The sequence below is a fragment of the Dipodomys spectabilis genome, unplaced genomic scaffold (genome assembly GCF_019054845.1).
Source record: "Dipodomys spectabilis isolate Male_0828 unplaced genomic scaffold, ASM1905484v1 ptg000006l, whole genome shotgun sequence".
In the NCBI taxonomy this organism is placed as follows: Eukaryota; Metazoa; Chordata; class Mammalia; order Rodentia; family Heteromyidae; genus Dipodomys; species Dipodomys spectabilis.
This window is the reverse complement of record NW_024870683.1, coordinates 10,399,893-10,423,017: the sequence shown is the minus strand read 5'-3', so window position 1 is coordinate 10,423,017 and position 23,125 is coordinate 10,399,893. Positions and strand designations below refer to the sequence as shown.

Here is a 23,125-nt window from a genome sequence, read left to right as displayed (position 1 = left end):
AGGTCAGATGGGAAGCATGTGATCAAAGATGGTGCAGGATGTGACCTAGCTGGAGGGGAAGGTGACTGCTTCCAGGTCTGCCAGTTACCTAGGTAACAGATACTGGGTGGAGACTTAGCCAAGAGGGAAGGAGGTATCCCTGTGCAGACCTTACACACACACACACACACACACACACACACACACACACACACACACACACACACACACACACACTTTGGAAATCTGACAATTGAGAGTATCTAGCACAGTTCATTTTACAAACAAAGAGACTGAGGTCCAGAGAGATTAAATGTCTTCTTCAAGATTGTGAAGAAGGCAATGAGAACTCTAGAACCTTTATATTTTTTATGTGAATTCTATAGCAGTTTGGCTTACATTAATTCTAATCTCTCTGCAGAGAAGAGAAAAAACGCAAAAGGCAGAGAACAGGCCGAAAGAAAGAAGGAAATGCAGAACCGAAGGTGAAGCCTCGGTCACAAACAGCAAAGCAAGTGATGGAGAAAGAACTGGTACGCACGGGAAAAGAAATGGAGCCACCTAGGGATGTAACTGAAGCTCTTCCTTCCATAGCCTTCCCCCAACATTCTTCTGACATACACCAAGAAAGCATTGCCCATCAGGAAAATTCTTCTGAGTACCAAGAAATAGTGGTTCAAAGCCATTACTCTGAAACATGCCAACACCTGGCTGAACCAGAAGATCCTTCTCCTAAAATATGCCTAGAAGTAGCTGTACACCAAGATGATCCTTCTGAAATGTGCCAGGATGCATCTGAAGCTCAAGACCATTCTTCCAAAGTATGCCAAGATATAGCTCAACCTGAAGTTCTCTCTCCTAAAATAAGCCAGGAAATGGCTGTACTTCAAGTTCATCCTTTGAAAATGTGCCAAGATATGGTTGAATCGGAAGTCTCCTCAACTAAAGTGTGCCAAGAAGTGGCTGTTCCCAAAGCCCTTCCCTCTACATCTGAAGATGTAGCTGACCTAGCAGGATGTCCTCCCGAAGCACCTCCCAAACTGGAGGAGCCTAAGGGCTATGCTATTGACACAACTCAACCAACAGCTGGACCAGAGGAACTCAGTTCTGAACCAGATCAAGGAATAACTGAGACCAAATTAGTAGCTGTGCCTAAAAACCATTCTATGAAAACATATCAAGAAATAGTTGAACCAGAATACTTTTCTCATGAGACATATGAAGAAACACCTGAGCATGAAGACTATTCACCTGAAATATACCAAGGGCCTGAAGATCTCTCTACTAAGAAGAGAGATGTACCTAAAGAATGCCTTCTAGAACCATACCAAGAAGAGGGTGGGTCCCAAGGCCAGGAACCTACAGCACAAGAGGAAGATGCTAAGAAAGTTTACACTTTTCCTCCAGGTGGAGACTGTTTTTTTGTTTTTGTTTTTGTTGGTCATGGGGCCTGAACTCTGGGCCTGGGTGCTATCCCTCAGCTCTTCAGCTCAAGGCTAGTGCTCTACCACTTGAGCCACAACATCACTCCTGGTTTTCTGGTCGTTAGTCAGCAATAAGAGTCTCATGGACTTTCCTGCCCAGGCTGGCTTTGAACCACAATCCTCAGATCTCAGCCTCCTGAGTAGCTAGGATTACAGCATGAGCCATTGGCACCCAGCAAACACTATTATTTCTATAGTATGCAATTAAAAATTACCATGATATTTTAATATTTACTCCATTTGAGACTGGGCACTGGTGGCTTATGCCTGTAATCCTAACTGCTTAGAAGCTGAGATCTGAGGATTGTAGTTCAAAGCCAGTCTGGGCAAGAAAGTCCTTGAGACTCTTATCCCCATTAGCCACCAGAAAACCGGAAGTGATGCTGTACAGCTCAAGTGGTAAAGTGCTAACCTTGAGCAAAAAAGCTCAGGGGCAGTGCCCAGGTCCTGAGTTCAAGCCCCATGATGACAAATTTAAAAAAAATTACTCCAGGGTTGGGAAGGTGGCTCAGTGGTAGTGTGTTTGCCTTGCATGCATGAGGCCCTGGGTTCAATTCCTCAGCACCACATAAACAGAAAAAGCCAGAAGTGGCACTGTGGCTCAAGTGGTAGAGCACTAGCCTTGAGCTGAAGAGCTGTGGGACAGTGCCCAGGCCCAGAGTTCAAGCCCCATGACTGACAAAAAAATTACTCCATTTGAAATTAGTTTTTGTGCATGTATGAGGTAGGTTTTTTTTCCCTCAAAGTGGATAATAAATGGTCCCAAAGTTTACTGAATCTATTCTTGTATTTCATTTTATTTTCCAGAAGTGAAGGAAAAAGCCAAAGTGGAAGAACCAGAAATATCAGCAATTCCACATTCCCCTCAAGAGATTCGACAAGAAAATGACGTCTACAGTTATGTTTTGTTTTAGCAATGCTCAATCATAAAGTTGTAGACCAACAAAATATGTATCTTGATATTTTATGTGTGATGTTTTAAAACGTATAGACTTTGGCAATTTTTATTCATGTTATTTCCCATTTATAAATCATACCTCTGAGAGAACTAACATTTTTTAGATAATATTCCACTAGAATGTGTGTGTGTGTATGTGTGTGTGTGTGTGTGTGGATATATATATATATATATATATATATATATATATATATGCATGAATATGGGAGAAGATAGTTAAAAAGGAAGAGAGGAGAAAGAGGAAAAGGGAAGATATATATATATATATATATATATGCATGAATATGGGAGAAGATAGTTAAAAAGGAAGAGAGGAGAAAGAGGAAAAGGGAAGATATATATATATATATATATATATACACACACTTACAGCATTGGGGTTTGAACTTGAGTCTTGCATTTGCTAGGCAAGTAATCTACCACTTGAGCCATGCCTCTGCTCTTTTATGATTTAGTTATTTGTTCAGGGAGGGCCTTGTGTTTTGCTCGGGGCCATTCTCAGACCCGGATTTCCCTACCTATGGCCTCCAGACTAGTTGGGATTACAGGCATGTGCCACCATACTTGGCTTACTTATTGATATTAATTCTCTTTTTTTTTTTTTTGGCCTGGACAGGGTTCCAATATGGATTCTCCAAATCTTTGATTCTTGGGTGATTGGAATTACAGATTTCAGCCATCATATCTGGCTTAATTGATTAATTCTTAAGAGCAGATAAGTGATGGTAAACACTTAAAATTTTGGAAGTATACAGTTTTCTTATAAACTTTGTTCAGTTATTGCTATAATAATAGCATAAAAACTTTAGTGGGACTTTAGGTGCCTCTTAATTTGGACAATTCTTTTTATAACAAATTATTTGTACTAGAATATATTAATTGTACAAAGTAATTGTTTCATTGTGATATTTCCATACATGTGTACTATATAATTTAAACATATTTGCCCCCCCTTTATAACTTGAATGATTCTTAGTTTGGATTCTTTAGAATAATGAATGCTGTTTACCATTTTTTGGTCATTGACTTTTTTATTTCCTATTTTTATTTTTTAAACATTGTACTTGTGCAAAATATACATTAAATAATTATACCTGCTTAACTGTGTGACAGCGTCATGGTAAGTGCTGAGTAATTAGGATACCTCTGTGCACACAGGCCTGGGCTTCATCCAGTCTCACCAAGGCAATACAACAGAAAATAGTAACTATAATCCCTCTGTACATCACCTTTATAATAAAAACCAAAAAATTTTTTTTAATTCCCAAAGAAAACAGTAAGGCTGAAGCCATTTGAACAGGAAGTGCTCACCTGTTGCTGGAAAGATGGAAAGGATTTGCATAGGTAAGCAGCAGCATTGCACTGATCCAGAGAAATGTGAGTTTAAGATAACTACATAAGATTATAATAGAGTCCAGATGCCATAGTTGGTCTGCATGCTAAAAAAAACTTTCATTAGTCAGTGAATCTGTTATTGTAGTATAGACAATTTTGCTGACCTAAGAAGTATATTACTCATTCGGAATCTGGAAAGTAGATGAGACTTTTGAACAATGGGGTAGCAGTTTTTATACTTTAGAAATATTCATCTGATGATAAAGGGTCAAAGTTGAACTGAAAATGACAAAAGACTAGGGTCAGAATTGAAGCTATTCTAGGTGGGTCAGAAAATGTCTGAAAATCCATCCTCCTAGGTGTTTTGTGTGGCTGCTGTTCTTTCTTTGGTTGTTGTTACAAAAGACTATAAAAAGTAGATTTTCTTTCAAATAAAGGTTCATTGAACAAGGCCACAACACACAAGCTCCATATAGATTATGTATTAGGAGCTTAGAGTATATCAAAGAACAAATCAGGATCCCAGATCCCCTGGTACTCAAGGAAGAGAGCAGTGGTTTTCTCAGCCCTGTAGTACAGGTACATGAGAATCACCAAGGAAGACTTCAAATATACAAGTGCCCAAGTTCAACCTCTGGAGATTCTGATTTCCCCATCTTAGTTGTGGGGCATCTAAGCAAAGCTATATTCACCTTTAATTGCTTTAAATAATATCTCTGGGAAATTAAATGTTGAAGTATAGAAAAGTTGTAAAGATAGTACAGAAGTTTCTGTGTATCTTTCAACCAATTTAATGTTCCATCTTACGTAACTGTAGTCCATTTGTCAAAACTAAGAAGATAATTACATTCCCATTAACTTCACCAGTTTACTTTAGAATACTTCACCAATTTTTCTACTAATGTTCCATCCTTGCTTCAAGATATAGGATATGGCATTGTATTAGGGCATATTTAACTTTGGTTAGACAGAGCCTCAAAATCTTGCCTCAGCCTCCCAAGTACTAGATTATAGATTTGCACCACAACATTTTCCTTACCACATTTTTAAAGCTTTCAAGATGGTTCTAGTTGACTGGTTTGAGAACCAGTAATAATAGAGTAGGAAGTTACAAGGCTGTTTCCTTCCTATTTGCTACCCTCTTCTTTTTCTTTTTTTTACCACTAAGCCACCTTCCCAGCTCTACCCTCTTCTTTTTATTGTAGACACTCCCCCTCAGGGGATATTCATTATACAACCATGATTCACAACACATAATACTTCATAGGCACAAGCTGATTGGGCAATGAATAGCACTCCCATCCCACAGATGTGGGAAAAGCCTCAGGGAGGCTGGCACTCACCAAAAGTCACAACTGATGTACTCAGGGCCTTTTCATGATGATGCTTCATTGTTGGGATACTTTGGTCTCAATTTTATCTGCCGAAGTAGATCAACAGAAGGGAATCAATAAAATCTCAAGTTCTGATGGCAGTGTATGAAGAGAAATGCTGAAAGATTTGCCTATGTACTATGTACAAGGAGTACCAACATGCAAAATAAACCAAGTAGCTGGAGAAGGGTGTAGTGCACTAGAAGAAGTGGTTCTTTCTACCTTTTAGGCCTCTGTCATCTCTACCATTCCCATTTTTTTTTTTTGGGGGGGGGTCCAGTCGTGGGGTCTGAACTCTGGGCCTGAGCACTGTCCTTCAGCTCTTCAGCTCAAGGCTAGCGCTCTACCACTTGAGCCACAGCGCCACTTCTGGCTCTTTTCATTTTGCTTATGTGGTGCTGAGGAATTGAACCCAGGGCTTCAGGCATGCAAGGCAAGCACTCTACCACTGAGCCATCTTCCCAGCCCCCCCTCCCATTCTTGTTTAAATTCTTTTTTCTTTCTGTTTTTTTTTCTTGGCTTAGAACCTTGAAATTAATAGAGTTAAAATTCTACAAGAATCTATCTGAGCCCCGCATTGTTAACACTCTCATAGTAGGTACAAGTGTTGTTTTTAAAAAAATTGATGGCACTATATGACGTGTGAGAAGGTTCAAACTTAAGTTTCAAAATGGTCATTACCTAAAGGAGAGGTTGAATCACTTCACTCTATTGAGAAAGGCTTCTTGATACAAGGCCACATGTATCAGTCATTTAGCTGGCTTTCTTTTTTTCTTTCTTTCCCGTGGGGCCTGAACTCTGGGCCTGAGGGCTATCCCACAGCTCTTCGACTCAAGGCTAGCACTCTACCACTTGAGCCACAGCATCACTTCTGACTTTGTCTGCTTATGTGGTACTGAGGAATCAAACCTAGGGACTCATGCATACAAGGCAAGCACTCTACCACTGAGCTACCTTCCCAGCCCCATTTAGGTGGTTTTCTAAGGCAGATTCTAGGTCCTACCTGCAGAGAAGGAATTAAGCCTTTAAAAGTTAGAAAAAGCATTCTCATCTCTGAGTATGTTTATTTGGGTGTGTTCCCTTCTTTCTCTGATAAGCTTTGTTAAGGGTCAGGGCTGGGAAGGTGGCTCAGTGTAGAGTGCTTGCTTTGCATGCATGAGGCCCTGGGTTCAATTCCTTAGCACCACATAAGCAAAAAGAAAAAAGCCGGAAGTGGCGCTGTGGCTCAAGTGGTAGAGTGCTAGCCTTGAGCTGAAGAGCTGAGGGACAGTGCCCAGGCCCAGAGTTCAGGCCCCACGACCAGACCCCTCCCCCCCCCCAAAAAAAAAAAAAAAAGAAAAATTGCTAAGGGTCCGTCAAGAAGATCTTCACTAGCCATACAATGGACAAGGGTCTCATATCTAAAATATACTTGGAACTCAAAAAATTAAATCCCCGGGCTGGGAAGGTGGCTCAGTGGTAGAGCGCTTGCCTTGCATGCATGAAGCCCTGGATTCGATTCCTGAGCACCACATAAGCAAAAAGAAAAAAGCAGGAAGTAGCGCTGTGGCTCAAGTGGTAGAGTGCTAGCCTTGAGCTGACGAGCTAAGGGACAGCGCCCAAGCCCAGAGTTCAGGCCCCATGACCAGACCCCCCCCCCAAAAAAAAATTAAATCCCCCAACAACAAATCCTCAAAGAAACAACTGCAGATAAATAAGTGGGCTAAAGACTTAAAGAGAAACTACTCTGAAGAGGAAATAAGAATGGCAAATAGACACATGAAGAAATGCTTAATTTCTCTAGCCATAAAAGAAATGCAACTCAAAACAACATTGAGATTCCACCTCAATCCAGTTAGAATGGCTATAATCAAGAAATCTTATAACAATAGATGCTGGAGGGGATGTGGTCAGAAGGGAACCCTACTGCATTGTTATTGGGAGTGTAAAATTGTTCAACCACTTTGGAAAGCAGTATGGAGGTCTCTCAAAAGACTCCACAGAGCTCCCCTATGACCTAGCAATCCCACTTTTGGGCATTTACCCAAATGATCACAAGACCATATTAAGGCCACTGTAAGGTCTACTCCTGGATGGCGAGCAGACTCGAGCAGACTCCACCCTCCTTGCAGCAAAGTCTCCACCCAGTACCTGCATTACCTAGGCAACTGGCACACCTGGAAGAGGTCACACCTGCATCTGCTGAGGTCACATCTGAATTTGATGTGGCCACGCCTTTCTCTGCCCATACCCTAGATAAGGCCTCGCCCAGGCCCAGACTTGCTCTTTCCTAGCTCTCTTTCCCAGGCCTGTCCCAGCCGAGTGGAGGGCTAACATGGCCTGGTGGCAGCCAGAACGATCAATAAACCTACCCCTTACCTGAATACCACGTGCGTGGTGCTGTTCTTACTCGGCTACCTCTTTTTAAAAATCTAACAGCCACCAACACAACTATGTTTATTGCAGCATTATTTACCATTGCTAAGATATGAAACCACCCCAGATGCCCATCAGTAGATGAATGGATCAAGAAAATGTGATATATATATATATATATATATATATATATATATATATATACATATACATATATATATAATGGATTCTATGCCTCCATCAGAAAGAATGGCATCGCCCCATTTGTTAGGAAATGGAAAGACTTGGAAAAAATTATATTAAGTGAAGTAAACCAGGCCTAAAGAAACATAGGTCCCATGGTTTTCCTTATTTGCAATAACTAGTATATGTCTAGGACAAGCAGAAAAGATCAAAAGCTATGTACATATGACCAGGTAAGATGATGTTAAGTAAAATGAACCCCAAGATAGGGACACAATTTTTTTTTTCTTGCTGTTGTTTCTAACGTATTTATAATGTACTATGTAATTTTTTTTTTTTGTTTGCATGTTCCTCCCCCACGGTATAATCCCTGTTTTCACTGTATTTGATTCCGATGCCCTGCATCTTGTATATACACTTCTCTAATTTGGGGAGGGGAAGGGAAAAAAAAAACAAAATGTTTAAATAAGGATACACAAACACACATAAAAACCCAAGAAAAATAAAAAAAAAACAAAAAAATAAAATGAAAAAAAAAAGAAATAGGGATACAGGATGACCCATTGTAACAATGAAATGTACAAGACAGTATGCTGAAAACTAACTTTACAAGTTGGAGGTGGGGAGTAGTTATGGAGGTGGGAGCGAAAGGATGGTAGGGGAAAAACAAAGGAGGAGGCAACAATGCTCTATAGGAAATGTAACTCATGTTACATGCTCATGTAACTGTAATCCCTCTGTACAACATTTTTACAATAAAAAAAGTACAAAAAAGCTAGAAAAATCAGATAAAACCGCAAAAACTTTATAGAAAACAAAAAGTACTGCACATATTATTAGTTTTCAGAGAATCTTTGCCTTTCAGAAAGATTGCAAACTGTTTCATTGGTGTCTTCAAGTACGCCTTTTGAGCTTCAGCATGTCACAGTTGCCATTACGTGCATTTGGTGTAATTACCAAACGTTTACCATGCCTTCCGGGAGGACAAATACCTCTTCTGCTTTCCACGAAGTGACTACCACGTTTAGCAATAGCGCCTTCTAGTGACAAGTGCAGCTATTTCCGTCCAGTTGTGACCCTGTGCAAAAGTGCCCAGATTCTCAAACTTGTTTTTCCAGTTGTCATAGGACAGGAGAAAAGAAAAAAAAAAGATTGTTGGCCCATACTTTTAAAAAGGTGTTCATTAACAATGATAATGATTTTATCCACATGCTATACTCATTAATAAACTTCATGTTAACGTCAGTTCCAGTGAGGCTTAGGCCACAAGTACTTTCCATTCATGGACACCCCTCCAGGCCCCCGACCCCGCGGCCAAGAGTGGAGCTCCCTTGTACAGCTATTAATCTGAGTGATTTACCTGGGATTCTTTCCTGAGAAATAATATTTTATTATACAAAAAGTGGAGAATATTGAGTATAGTCTCTTCCAAGGAGAACTTTGGATATTTAACATCCAAGTTCTTTTGTTCTATGACAATATACACAGCCTTTATTCCAAAAAAGGGGGGGGGGGAGGGTCATAGCCGGGCACTGGTGGCTCAGGCCCGTAACCCTAGCTACTTAAGTGACTTGAGATCTGAGGATCACAGTTGGAAGCCAGCCTGGACAGGAAAGTCCAGGAGACTTATCTCTTCATGAACTATCAAAAAACCGGAAGTAATCTGTGGGTCAAAGCAGTAGCCTTGAGAAAAAGAAAACGCTCAGCAACAGCACTCAGGCCCAGGACCGGCACACACACACAGGGTCGGGATCCTCCGTGGGCCTACAGGCCGCTGGTCACAAATAGACATCCACGCGTGTGACTCGTCCTGCGTCCACTCCTCTTGGAAAGCGCAGGAAAACTCCGAGCGCTCAGAGAGGGAACCACCCCAGCGGAGGGTGACCGGGCCGACACGGACACCGGGGCGGGGATCCCAACTCACACAAAGCCCCAGCGCCTAGCTAAGGCCTCCCCGCGGCCCGCGCGGCGCCGCTTCCGCGGACGTACCTTCCGGGTCCGCGCCATGGCGCAGCTACCGCGCAGGCGCCAGTTCTAGGGGGCGGAAGCGGAAGTCTGCGTGAGCGGCCGGGGCTTCTCACGGACTCCCAGACATGCGCGGCTTGGAGGAGGGGTTGGGACCTCGGCCCACAGCGACCCCATGTGGGTGCGCGAAGCCCGCCTTGGAGACAGGTAACATGTAGGAATCTGACGGTGCCGGGGCCGTAATCAGGAAAGACCTAAACCCGGCCGAGAGGGATGTACAATGTGAGAGCTGGGCCTAACGCAGATCAAGAGTCCTAGTTAGCTGAGGGGGTGGGGGCGGGAGGGTCACGTGGGCCGAGGACCACGTGACCATCTGACCCTGAGAGCATGACGTAACGGGGCACGTGGGATTCTGGCGGCGGGGAGGAGGGCGGGTATGTGTAGGAGCGGCGGGGCTTGGGCCCTGCCGCCCCTGCAGCCTGCTTTTCTTCCTGGGGAGCTCTCCCTGCTACTAAGAGCCCCCCGAATGTGCTTCCCGTTCTTGAGCTCATGCAACGTTCCACCTTCTTACGTCCTTCCAGGGACGCGCAAAGAGGACTGTAAAAAGAGAGAAGTGGAATGGATGTCACTTTCATTGATCCCAGCATAAGTGTAATAATGCGTGAGAAAATGTGCAGAGACTGATCTAGTGAGGTAGTTGGTCTGCTCCAGGGAGATCGAACGGGAGTCATGCCGATTAGGAATTAGTAAGTGCCCTGGAAGAGCGGCTAGGAAGGGAGAAAGGAAGAAGGAAAGCGGAGGGACTGGAATATAGGCATGTTTGTCCCTCTTTACTTACCTCTCTTTATAGAGAGTAGAACGTATTTTAGAAACCAGAGGAAGAGAATGAAAACAGCCGGCCAAATCCACTGTGTACCTTGGTTGTCTAACGTCCATATTTGTGGGAAAAGTGAAGACTCCACTGTTTTATAACGTTTTTAAGATCTCAGTGTCCACATAGTTTTTCCATGGGAGCTTTCATTAGAAAGGTTTGTATTTTGTTTTGGAGATGTGCTCCTGTGTAAACAGTTCCATTATTGGACATGTCAGATATTGGCAGTTTTGCTTGTTTTAAATGTAAATTCATACTTGGGCACCCGTGGCTCACGCCTGTAATCCTAGCTACTCAGGAGGCTAAGATCTGATGATTGGGGTTCAAAGCCTGCCCAAGCAGGAAAGTCCATGAGAAACCACCAGAAAACTGAAAGTGGCACTGTGGTCCAAGTGGTACAGCGCTAGCCTTGAGCTGAAGAGTTGAGGGCAACCGCCGAGGCCCGGAGTTCAAGCCCCGCAACCCCCTGCCCCCCAAAAAAAAGTAACTTCATGAAACTGAGGTCTTATGTTCCAATTGTTAAATTTAAATTTTCTTTAAGTTTTCATTACTTGGTCAAAGTGCTCATTAGAAAAAGAATTTGAGCTGGTGCTGGACACCCGTAATCCTAGCTACTCAGTAGTTGAGACCTGAGGATCACAGTTTGAGGTCAGCCCAGGAAGGAAAATCCATGAGACTCTTCAGTTAACCACCAAAAAGTCAGAAGTGGAGTTGTAGCTTTGAGCAGAAAGGTCAGGGACAGCACCCAAGCCCTGACTTCAAGCCACAGGTCACACACACACACACACAACACACACACACACACTTCAGCCCTTGAGCATGGCTCAAGTAGTAGCCCTGAGTTCACATCTCCAGTACCACTTTCCAAAAAAAAAGGATGTTTAAGATATCCGTTTCATAGGTACAGGATGAAGATTAAAACAACAGTATCAATAGTAAAAAGCATGCTAGTACTGGTGCTTGAACTTGGCCTAAGCAGTATCCCTTGCTTTTTTACTCAAGGCTGGTACTCAACCACTTAAGCCACAGCTCCACTTACTTTTTTGAGTGGTTATTTGGAGATAAGAGTCTCAGGGGGACTTTCATGCTTGGGCTGGTTTCTTCAAAGCTTAGATTTCAGCCTCCTGAGTAGCTAAGATTACAGATTATCTGTAAGACTACTACCAGCTAAGATAACCTGTACCCAACTGTACAGTGCCTTTATATTGACTCTTTGAAGAACTCAATCAGTAAGGCTTTCGTAAAATATAGGGATGAAGTTACCTGTAAATCCAAATGGGCTAGGTATGGTGGTTCATACCTGTAGTCCCATCTACTGGGGAAACTAAGACAGGAGGATCACTTGAACCTGGGAGTTATAGGCCAGCCTGGGAAATATATCAAGATTCCCGTCTCCGGACTAGGAAGGTGGCTCAGTGGTACAGTGCTTGCCTCACATGCATAAGGCCCTGGGTTCGATTCCTTTGTACCACATAAGCAGAAAAGGCCGAAGTGGTGCTGTGGCTCAACTGGTAGAGCACTAGCCTTGAGCTGAAGAGCTAAGGGACAGTGCCCAGACCCAGCGTTCAGGCTCCACGACTGGAAAAAAAAAGATTCCCATTATGCCCAGCACTGGTGGCTCATGCCATAATCCTAGCTTCTCAGGAGGCTGAGATTGGAGGGTTGTGGTTCAGAGCCAGCCCATGCAGAAAAATACGTGAAATTCTTATCTCCAATTAACTATCAGAAAAACAGAAGTGTAGCTATGGCTCAAAGTGGTAGAGCGCTAGCCTTAAGGGTGCTTGGGGACAGCACCTATACACTGAGTTCAAGCCACACCAGCCACAGGAAAAACAAAAAAGATTCCCATTTCAGACATTACCACTACCACCACCGCCAACAACAAAAATGTTTTGAGACAGTGTTTCATTATGTAGCCCAGTCTGCAGTAGAACATGCTCTGTGTAGCCTAAGCTGGCCTTTAACTTTGCATCTTCCTGCCTCATCAACTCAAGTACTGACATTATAGGCATGTACCACCATGCCTGGTCACCAGTAATTTTTAGCTAGTAGATTAAAAATTATGAAATCAGAGAATCATGTTTTCTTATATCTTCATGTGACTCTTTGACTCATGATTTCTTTTTTTTTTTTCTTTTCTTTTCTTTTTTTTTGCCAGCCCTGGGCACTGTCCTTGAGCTTCTTTTGCTCAAGGCTAGCACTCTACCACTTGAGCCGCAGCACCACTTCTGGCTCTTTCTGTGAATGTGGTACTGAGGAATTGAACCCAGGGTTTCATGCATGCTAGGCAAGCACTCTTCCACTAAGCCACATTCTCAGCTGACTAATGATTTCTTATCTAATTTTCTTCTCTAGGTAATCTTTTAACTGAGCCAATAGGCTACTTGGAATCCTGTTTCTCTGCCAAAAACGGTACCCCAAGGCAGCCATCCATTTGTAGTCATTCACGGGCTTGTCTGAGGATTAGAAAGAACATCTTTAATAATCCTGAGCATTCCTTGATGGGTCTAGAACAGTTTTCTCATGTTTGGTAAGTTGTGTTATTGTTATACCAGAGTTGCTTCCAGGGCATCTTTGGAGGCCCTAATTGTGATGGGTCCCTTCTGCTGTAGGTGTTTGATTCTTCCCATGGCCATTATGTTGACCAAGAGTTAGCATACTATATATAGCCTGTGGACCAAGTATCGCCCTCTGCTTGTTTTTTTTTTTTTTTTTTTGGGTCCGGTCGTGGGGCCTGAACTCTGGGCCTGGGTGCTGTCCCTCAGCTCTTCAGCTCAAGGCTAGCACTCTACCACTTGAGCCACAGCGCCACTTCGGCTTTTTTCTTTTTGCTTATGTGGTGCTGAGGAATCGAACCCAGGGCCTCAGGCATGCAAGGCAAGCGCTCTACCACTGAGCCAACTTCCCAGCCCAGCCTCTGCTTGTTTTTGTAAGTTAGTTTTGAAAGTCTCACAGCCAAGCCCATGGTCTGTCATCATATTTGGCTGCCACTGTGCAGCCTGGCTGTAACAGCATAATTGAACAGTTGCAGCAGTAACCTGCTGACCTCAAATTACTATCCGACCTTTTATAGAATAAGATATACTCTTCCCAAAAGACAAAAATCTTAGAAATCTGGATATTACTTGTGTTATTTGCAGTTCTCTCTAACATTTGCAGTCTAAATTTGTCTTATTTTACTGGTGGAGACCTAAAATGAAGTGTTAATTCTGAAATAGTCTTCATCTTAATTTGAGCACAAAGTAAAACAAAAACCCATGAGTGTTATGATCTAGTTTTTATATAATCTTGGTTAAATTACCTAAATGAAAAGCATTGTTGATTTTTAAAAAAAGGGTATTCAGAAATAGCCTTTTTTTCTCCTTACCCTTCCTATTTGCTTTCTCTCACTCTTCCCCACAGGATTCTGCAAAGATGATCATTATTACCTGTTTGGGGTAGTTCCCATCATACTTGACCTTTTATCTTTTTTCCTTTTTTCTTTCTTTTTTGTTACTCATGGGACATGAACTCAGGGCCTGGGCATTGTTCCTGAGCTTTTACACACAAGGCTAGTGCACTACCACTTTGAGCCACAGCTCCACTTCCAGTTTTCTGGTGGTTAATTGGAGATAAGAGTCTCATGGATTTTCCTGCCCAGCCTGGCTTCTTTTTTTTTTTTTGGTCGGCCGTGAGGCTTGAACTCTGGGCCTGGGCACTGTCCCTCAGCTCTTCAGCTCAAGGCAAGTGCTCTACCACTTGAGCTATAGCGCCACTTCCGGTTTTTCTGGTTGTTATTGGAGATAGGAGTCTCACGGTCTCTCCTGCCCGGGCTGGCTTTGAACCACGATCCTCAGATCTCAGCCTCCTGAGTAGCTAGGATTACAGGCGTGAGCTACCAGCACCCGGCTTATATTTCAGGGTTTTGTTTTTTTTTTGTCGGTCGTGGGGCTTGAACTCTGGGCTTGGGCGCTGTCCCTCAGCTCTTCAGCTCAAGGCGAGCGCTCTACCACTTGAGCTACAGGGCCACTTCCCAGCCTGGCTTCTAACTCAGTGCTCAGATCTCAGCCTCCTGAGTAGCTAGGAATACAGGCATGAACCATCAGTGCCTGGCTCTTTTTTTCCCTTTTAATAAATGTAGAGCTGTAAATATGTTTAGAGTGAATACGTGATTTTAAAATGGAACATATTTTCTTTCTTTTTTTTTTTTTTTTTGTCGGTCGTGGGGCCTGAACTCTGGGTCTGGGCTCCAGCTCAAGGTTAGTGTTCTACCACTTGAGACACAGTGCCACTTCCGGCTTTTTCTGCTTATGTGGTGCTGAGGAATCGAATCCAGGGCCTCATGCATGCAAAGCAAGCATTCTTACCACTGAGCCACCTTCCCAGCCCCTGGAACATATTTTATTAACATATGTATCTCAGAGAACCTTTGTGGCATTATATATGACCTGGGTGCTGTCCTTTGAGCTTTATTGCTCCAGGCCAGTACTACCACTTGAGCCATATCTCACTTCCAGCTTTTTTGGTGGTTAATTGGAGATAAGAGTCTCATGGACTTTCCTGCTTGGGCTGGCTTCAAACTGATATCCTCAAAGTTCAGCCTCCCGAGTAGCTAGGATTACAAGTGTGAGTCACCACCAGTGCCTAGCCAGAGTTAACCTATTTTTGCTTTAATCACTGTCTGTTATTGCAAAGTATGGATGTTACCATAATTTGACCACACCCTTGTCACTGGAGAGTATTTGGAGATTATGAGAAGACTGTGACCAACCCCTTTGTCTCCATAAATGAGGTATTTTTATCAATAGAATATTAGAAGTGGTTGTATTGGGCCAAAGGAAGGGTGTAAATATTTATAATTTTGGAGAGTTACTGCTAAACTGCCCTGTAAAATTAACCAATGTATACTTCAACAGTGTATGCAAAGATCTTTTCTCTGCATGCTCCCCAACACAGTATATCATTGGCATTTAATATTTTTGCCTGATGGGGGAAATAATATTTTGTTTTTCAGTTTAATCTCTTAATTATTAGGTTCAATATTTTTTCATAGGTGTGCTAGCTGTTTAGAATTCCTTTATGAATTGCCTATTCACGCATGTTCTTTGCTTAGTGTCCTGTATTGGGTTGTCCTTTATGTAGAAGTCATTTGTTTTTTTGTTTTTTAAATTTTATTTTATTTGTGAACATACTGTACAGAGGGGTTACAATTACATGGGCAAGATAATGCATACATTTCTTACCAAGCATTGCAGCCTCCTCCTTTGTTTACCCTTTTCCTCCCTTCCCAGCCTCCTCCCCCCCCCATTCCTTCCCCACCCCCCTGTAGAAGTCATTTGTATACCACATGTACTAATTCATTTACTGTATGTAGCAAATATTTTTCTCTTAGGCTGACATCTTTTTTTTTTAGGGGGGGTGGTTCCAGTCGTGGGGCCTGAACTCTGGGCCTGGGCGCTGTCCCTCAGCTCTTCAGCTCAAGGCTAGCTCTCTAACACTTGAGCCACAGTGCCACTTCTGGCTTTTTTCTTTTTGCTTATGTGGTGCTGGGGAATCGAACCCAGGGCCTCATGCATGCAAGGCAAGCACTCTACCACTGTGCCACCTTCCCAGCCCCAAGTTTTTTTTTCTTTTTGAGATAGGATCTTACCATGTAGTCCAAGTTTATCACAGACGAAAGTGCTCTTAGCCACCTGAGTGCTAAGATTATCAGCATGTACCATTGTACCCTCGTTAGTTATTTAAGATGTATAAGCTGCAGTTTCTTCATTCTTACAGTGAATGTTAAGATTACATGAAATGTCTAGCAAACTGCTTGATAAGCATCAGGCCCATAGGAAGTCCTATTTCTTCAGGTGTATGACATGTCTCTTCAGTTCCCACTGTATGCCAGTTATTGTGCAAGGCACAAAGGATGTAGAGATGACTGTCTTCCTTCAAGGAAGAAGAATGGTGTTATTTTCTTCCTGACTGATGAGTTGCATTTAAAACCTTTCTGTTTTCATTACCCCCCTCAGATCATAATCAAATAATTTGTGCTCTTAATCAGTGGTTTCATTTATTTTCAATAGGATTTTGTTTGTTTTTCACAAAAATGGTCACTTGAGCTACAAGGCAAAGGTGCAGCCCCCCAGGCTGAACGGTGCAAAGACTGGGGTGTTTTCAACACGGAGCCCACATCGTCCAAATGCAATAGGACTGACCCTGGCCAAGCTGGAAAAGGTGGAAGGTAACCCACTTCATTTCTGCTTTTACCCCAGAAGTCTTATGAAATCATCACATTTTCAGAGCTAGCTGCTGTTTAAACAAACACCAGTGGGAAATATACCACAGTTGTTAACTTGAAGACATTATGATTTTCTTTCTTTTTGTCAGTTGTGGGCTTTGAACTCTAGGCCTGGTTGCTATCCCTGCGCTCTTCAGCTCGAGGTGAGCACTCTGCCACTTAAGCTACAGTGCCACTTCCAGTTTTCTGGTAGTTAATTAGAGATAATAGTCTCACGGACTTTCCTGCCCTGGCTGGCTTTGAACTGTGATCCTCAGATCTCAGCCTTCTGAGTAGCTAGGATTACAGGCATGAGCCATCAGCACCCAGCTTGGAGTTTTGTTTTTATCATTCCAGTGTCAAAAATGATTAAACCATTAAGTTGTTTTTAATTTTTTTTTTGGTGGTACTAGGCTTTCAACTTAGGGCCTGTGCTTGCTGGGCAGTATCTCTACTATCTGAGCTGTGCCCTATGCCCTACGTGTGTGTGTGTGTGTGCGTGTGTGTGTGCGTGTGTGTGTGTGCGTGCGTGCGTGCGTGCGCGTGCGTGCGTGTGTGCGTGCGTGCGTGCGTGCGTGCGTGTACATGCTGGTCCTGGGGTTTGAACTCAGAGCCTGACCACTTCTCTACTATGGTTACTTTTTCTCAAGGCTAGTGCTCTACCACTTGACTTTATTTATTTTTGCCAGTCCTATGGCTTGGTCTCAGGACCTGGCCACTGTTCCTGAACTTTGTGCTCAAGGCTAGCACTCTACCACTTGAGCCACAGTGCCATTTCCAGCCTTTTCTATTTATGTGGTACTAAGGAATCAAACCAAGCTTAATGCATGCTAGGCAAGCACTCTACCACCAAGCCACATGCCCAGCCCTACCACTTGAGCCACAGCTCTGCTTTTGGCTTTTTGGTGGTTAATTGGCAATAAGGGTCTCATGGACTTTCCTGCCAGAGTTAGCTTTAAATCTTGATTCTCAGATCTCAGCCTCCTGAGTAGCTAGGACTATAGGCATAAGCCACCAGCATCTGGCCCCAAAGCCTTTTTTGCTTTTGTTGTTGGCTAGAGGCCCCCTTTAGTTTCTGAAGGTAGCTAGCAGATCATTGCCCATGTAGGCCTTTCTGGCAGGCCTCCTTACTACATCGGTGCAGGTAGAACCTCTCAAATGAGACTATTAGATTGTAGTAGTCTTACATGAGGACATAATCCCTGAAGTTTGTCACAACTCTTTTTTCATGGTCTATTGGCTAGAATCAAATTGCACTGGAGGAGGGAATACTCAGGGCAAGAGCAGCAGGGGATGGGGATCCAGCTAGCAATGAGAGTATGTTTGCCCCAGTGGAAACCTTTCTTGGTCTCTCAGCAATGTACTAAAGACTATCATTTGCCTAGAACAGTCAGAAATACCAGTGATACAAAGTCCACTCCATCTATGCTCAGGGCCTGCTTGCTGTCTACATACAGGCAGGCCATTGCAAAAGGGGATGTAGTAGCAGTTTATGACAGGGTCCACTGTGAGGCACCCAGAAGGAATGCTTGTGTTTGGGAGAGCCAGAAAGACTTGAAGAAGAGAGATCTTGTGAGAGTCTCAAAAAACAAGTAGGGTTTTGTCAGGTAAAGTAGAGGCTGGGTTTCCAGGTAAAAAGGGAAACAGATGTTGACAGTATATGTAGAGAGAAATGTGAGTGGACTGAGTTGGAGTATCATTCTATTCTGGGTTTTTTTTTTTTTTTTGGTTGGTCATGGGGCTTGAACTCTGGGCCTGGACGCTGTCCCTGAGTTCTTCAAGCTCAAAGACAGTGCTCTACCACTTGAGCTACAACGCCACTTCTGGTTTTCTGGTGGTTAATTGGAGATAGAGTCTCATGGACTTTCCTGCCCGGGCTGGCTTTGAACCACAATCCTCAGACCTCAGCCTCCTAAGTAGCTAGGATTATAGGTATGAGCCACCAGTGCCCGGCTTATCATTCTATTCTCTTATTCATGGCACTGTTCTTTACTGTGAATGCTTGTAAGATGATTTTTTTTTCACCTTCCAGGTGGAGCTATATACCTGTCTGGCATTGACATGATAGATGGCACACCTGTGCTAGATATAAAACCCTACATAGCTGATTATGACTCCCCACAACATTTGATGAAGCCCTTAGGGGATTTTAATCTACAGAATAACCGACTTAAACCAAGGACTATGTCCCAGTCTTATGGCAAGACTGATAGCTGTGACCAGCGACAGCTCTCAGGGTCTGATGGACCCCAGCCCTCCCATATAACTAATGAGAAACATAGACATCCTGAAGATGGAGCTCCAGAAGAAAATGTCCCAAAACACAGCAGCACAACGAAAATCCAGCAAACCTGGACTGAACACAGAGAGATAGCTGTGGATTTTGGTTTGGAATCAAGAAGTAGTGAGGGTCGGACTGTGGCAGAACAGTTTGGCCCACCAGGTCAGGAGAAGACCCTTCTGGAGGAAGGTATAGATAAGAGGCCAAGGAGTATGGAAAGCGCCTTGATCCTGCAAGAAAGCAGCATGAAGACACAGCATGTGACTCCTTCCTGCCCTGCCTGGGTAGCTGACAGAGCATCCCACAGCGAGGTTCCTGCCTGGGTGAAGGAGGCCCCTGCAGCCTCTCTGCAAGTCCGGTTTACTCCTCATGCTGAGATGGATCTTGGACAGCTCAGCCTAGGAGGTGAACCAGGTATCTTCAGTTTCCTAGATTTGAATGGCAGATACAGGGGATGGTATTTTTGGTTGGTATTTTGTTTTTGTGTTGTGGTATTGGAGATCTAACCCAGGGTCTCACCGTGCCAGGCAAGCCCTACCTCTGAGTAGCACCTCCAGCCTGAGAAGTGAGCTTTATTTATATTTATAGCTTTATTTCAGCCATGTTTGTTATTTCTAGTATTCAAGCAATTCTATCATAAGATGACTTTCAGACAGCATTCAGAAGCTGAGTTGTGCTTATTCTGTACTTAGGTATCTCTCTCTTTTTTCTTTTTTAAAAATATTTTTTATTGTAAAGATTCTGTACAGAAGGATTACAGTCACATGAGTAAGGTTATGAGTACATTTCCTATCAAGCATTGTTACCCGCTTCTCTCTTCTTTCTTTATCTTTTTCCCCCTTTTTTTGTGTTACTCATTTTTTGTTTGCTTTACTATATGACTAAAGAAAGATTTATTCTAACACTCAGCAGGCCAACAGTTCAGCCTTTGGCATAGAGGAGCCCACAGGAAAAGAAGTGTCTCTTAGCATAGTACTTGCCTAACAAACATGTATTTTCCTGCAGAAGAGAGAGGCCACTGGGCCTTTTGTGGAGTCCATTTAGTATGTGGTTCTCAGCACATGTTATTTGGCTTCCCCAGGCCATAGCAAATACTAGAATGAAGGGAGCAGCTATTAGGAAGTGGGAGGGAATGGTGATGCCAGTAAGAAGTAGTTGGTTGCTAAGGAGTAGGCAGATTTCCAAAAGGCAGAAAGCTATTTGTGTTGCCTTTCAGCAGAGGGCTAACATAGCTATGTGAAGAGGAAAAGGGCCAGGGATAGTGGCTCACACTTGTAATCCAATGCTGGATTACTCAGAAGGATTGCAAGTTTCATGTCAATGGATGCCACATACTGAGCCTATCCTACTAAACAACAACAGGATATACATTCATTAATTCTACATTTGTTCACTGAACTTCTAGGTACTAGATACTATTCTTAGGATACAGAAGTAAAGAAGATAGATTAAAAAAAAAATAGGAAGTGGCGCTGTAGCTCAAGTGGTAGAGTGCTAGCCTTGAGCTAAGAGCGCAGGGAGAGCAGTCAGGCCCATTCAAGCCCCACGACCGGCAAAAAAAAAAAAAATCCCTACTTTCATGCTTCATGGATTTTCTATTGTAATGAAGATGGAGAGAGACAAGCTAAAACCATAGAAAACACACTATTGTACAAAACATACAAAAACATGACTTCATATGAGAAGGTGAGGGTGGCTATAGGAAAATGAAAAAGAATAGTGTGCAGGGTTGGGTGATGCATGTTTTTTCGTTTTTGTTTTTTGTTTGTTGGTTGTGGATCTTGAACTCAGGGCCTGTACACTATCCTTGAGCTCCTTTGTGTTCAAGGCAAGTGCTCTACCACTTGAGCCACAGCGCTCCTTCCAGTTTTTGAGTGGTTAGGAAGTAAGACTGTAATGGGAACTTTTCTGCTCAACTGGCTTTGAACTGCAATCCTCAGATCTCAGCCTCCTGAGTAGCTAAGATTACAGGCATGAGCCACTGGCTCCAGGTTAAGGTGTTGTTTTAAGTAGGTGTCCAGAGTAGCTCAGAAGAGACACATGTGAGCAAAAATCTGAGATGAAAGAGGCAGCCTGTCCAGAGGAAGACATGCCAGCTGAGGGGCAGCTGGTGCCCAGACCAGGGTGGAGGTGCATAGCACCTAAGGTCACAAGACAGAGCAGACTGAGAAAGGGCAGAGTGGAAGGAGCCGGGGCAGAGAGGCTACAGGAAGAATATGAGGGCACATGGGACTTCATAGACCATTGGAAGGGCTTGAAATTTTACCTTGGGAGAAGTGGAAAGTTTAACCAACCTTAACAGTAGATTTTTCCTGATTTGTTTTGTTTGTGTGTGTGCCAGCCCTGGGGGTTGAATTCAGTGTCTAGGTGCCATCTCTGAACTTTTGTACTCAAGATTAGCACTCTGCCACTTGGAGTCACAGCTCTACTTCTGGCTTTTTGGTGGTTAATTGGAGATAAGAGTCTCATAGACTTTCCTGCCCAGGTGGATTTGAACTGTGATCCTCAGATCTCAGCCTTCTGAGTAGCTGGAATTACAGGTTTGAGCCACTAGTGCCCAGCTACATTTTTTTTTTTTTTTTTTTTATGAGACTCAAGGTTTTATACGTGCTAAGCAAGTGCGCTTTCATGTTTGTCTTTGAACTCTCCCTAGTTTTCATGCCTTAGAGCCTTAGTGATTTGTATAACCTGAGGCTGTCAATCCAGCCCTTTGCTATTCCCTCCCTGGCTAGTGTTCTAGGTGTGATTTTTTTTGGGGGGGGGGTCCAGTTGTGGGGCCTGAACTCTAGGCCTGGGCGCTGTCCCTCAGCTCTTCAGCTCAAGGCTAGCACTCTACCACTTGAGCCACAGTGCCACTTCCAGCTTTTTTGTTTTTGCTTATGTGGTGCTGAAGAATCAAACCCAGGGCCTCAGGCATGCAAGGCAAGCGCTCTACCACTGAGCCACTTTCCCAGCCCGTCTAGGTGTGATTTTTGAGAATACTGGCACTGTTATGTGTTTCCTATACCATGTCTCTGTTCAGAGAAAAAAGAAACAACGAAATAGAAGTCTATAATAGGTGTAGAGAAAATGGCACTTGGATCGAAAATGAAAGTTTCCTTCTCCTATTTTGTATACTTAACTGAAAAATCCCACCATGATGTTTCACTCAGTGACATAAAGACCTAGGCTACATGAGTTCAATCTGTAACAGTAAATACCAGTTAATGGTAACATTCTCTGTAGTGACTGAGATTTTAAAATCCTGTTCTTTTTTTTTTTTTGTCAGTTGTGGGGCTTGAACTCTGGGCCTGGGCACTGTTCCTCAGCTCTTCAGCTCAAAGCTAGCGCTCTACCACTTGAGCCATAGTGCCACTCCCAGCCTTTTCTGTTTATGTGGTGCTGAGGAATTGAACCCAGGGCCTTGTGCATGAGAGGCAAGCACTCTACCACTGAGCCACCTTCTCAGCCCATAAACCTGTTCATTTTAATTGATGTGAAGGGAGCCAGCACATTTCATATTGAAATTCACTGTAGTTAAAAAAAAAGTAGATGCATGATTTTGATCACCAACTTCTGTTCTTCTTTTTGCAGGTGCTGGAAAAAAGTCATTTAAATATTTTCAGTCAGCAGAGGAAGCCAAGTGTACCATCCAGGCCGTGCTGTCAGCTGATCCCCGGTCTGTGTATCGGCGGAAGTTCTGCCAGGACCGTCTTTTCTATTTTACTGTAGACACAGCACATGTTACTTGCTGGTTTGGTGATGGTTTTGCAGAGGTTCTAAGGATCAAGCCAGCTTCTGAGCCCATTCAGATAACTGACCCTGAGGAGTCCTTGGTGTCTTTGTGATCTTAAGAGACTTCATGTCTTTGGAGTAGCCTCTTCAACCTTTGAACATGACTTCTGGTTTCCTGTTTAAGCTAATGATGTATTTACTTTGTATTTACTTTGTAGAACCATGCAACACTTAGTCATCTTCCTGCTTTGATTGATTGAGACTGTTCAAAATATTTATTTGAAAAAAGGTATTTAGTAAACTTAATTAAGACAAGAAACTAATCACCATATATATATTTTTTTAACTTGCTAATATACAAGAATTAAAAAGTGATAACTGTC

General features: G+C 43.1%; 2 protein-coding genes and 1 long non-coding RNA gene across 7 annotated transcripts in view; 2 read left to right on the top strand and 1 right to left on the bottom strand.

Annotated features, from left to right (window-relative positions):
• Hemgn (hemogen) overlaps positions 1–2,407 on the top strand; it is a 12,842-nt gene extending 10,435 nt beyond the window's left edge. For both annotated transcript variants that reach the window (XM_042695088.1, XM_042695080.1), the window contains exons 3-4: positions 401–1,386; positions 2,271–2,407. In XM_042695088.1, the coding sequence (XP_042551022.1) occupies positions 401–1,386; positions 2,271–2,377 (1,093 nt within the window). In that variant the 3' untranslated portion in view covers positions 2,378–2,407. The remainder of the gene's footprint in view (positions 1–400; positions 1,387–2,270) is intronic.
• Trmo (tRNA methyltransferase O) lies at positions 288–23,125 on the top strand. Of its 4 annotated transcripts, none has more exons than XM_042695068.1 (5): positions 288–294; positions 12,859–13,033; positions 16,554–16,711; positions 18,780–19,442; positions 22,602–23,125. In XM_042695068.1, exons 2-5 carry the CDS (start codon positions 13,005–13,007, stop codon positions 22,853–22,855), a joined length of 1,104 nt encoding a protein of 367 aa, XP_042551002.1. In that variant the 5' UTR covers positions 288–294; positions 12,859–13,004; the 3' UTR covers positions 22,856–23,125. The 4 variants fall into 4 exon arrangements, with proteins under 4 accessions (XP_042551002.1, XP_042550980.1, XP_042550987.1 ...); XM_042695046.1 differs by lacking the exon at positions 288–294 and adding an exon at positions 9,736–9,839; XM_042695060.1 differs by lacking the exon at positions 288–294 and adding an exon at positions 15,178–15,274 and having other exon boundaries at positions 12,964–13,033.
• Positions 8,452–9,711, bottom strand: LOC122120867. The gene is made up of 2 exons (XR_006149806.1): positions 9,657–9,711; positions 8,452–8,772 (listed from the first exon to the last, which is right to left on the bottom strand). It is a non-coding gene; the product is annotated as an uncharacterized LOC122120867 (long non-coding RNA).

What these genes read in the sequence shown, in the direction of transcription:
- Trmo (XM_042695046.1), top strand. Translation starts at nt 9,761, where the DNA reads ATGCGCGGCTTGGAGGAGGGGTTGGGACCTCGGCCCACAGCGACCCCA. An exon ending in GAAGCCCGCCTTGGAGACAG is followed by an intron (nt 9,840 to 12,858) that starts GTAACATGTAGG and finishes TTTCTTCTCTAG; the next exon opens with GTAATCTTTTAACTGAGCCA. An exon ending in GAACAGTTTTCTCATGTTTG is followed by an intron (nt 13,034 to 16,553) that starts GTAAGTTGTGTT and finishes TATTTTCAATAG; the next exon opens with GATTTTGTTTGTTTTTCACA.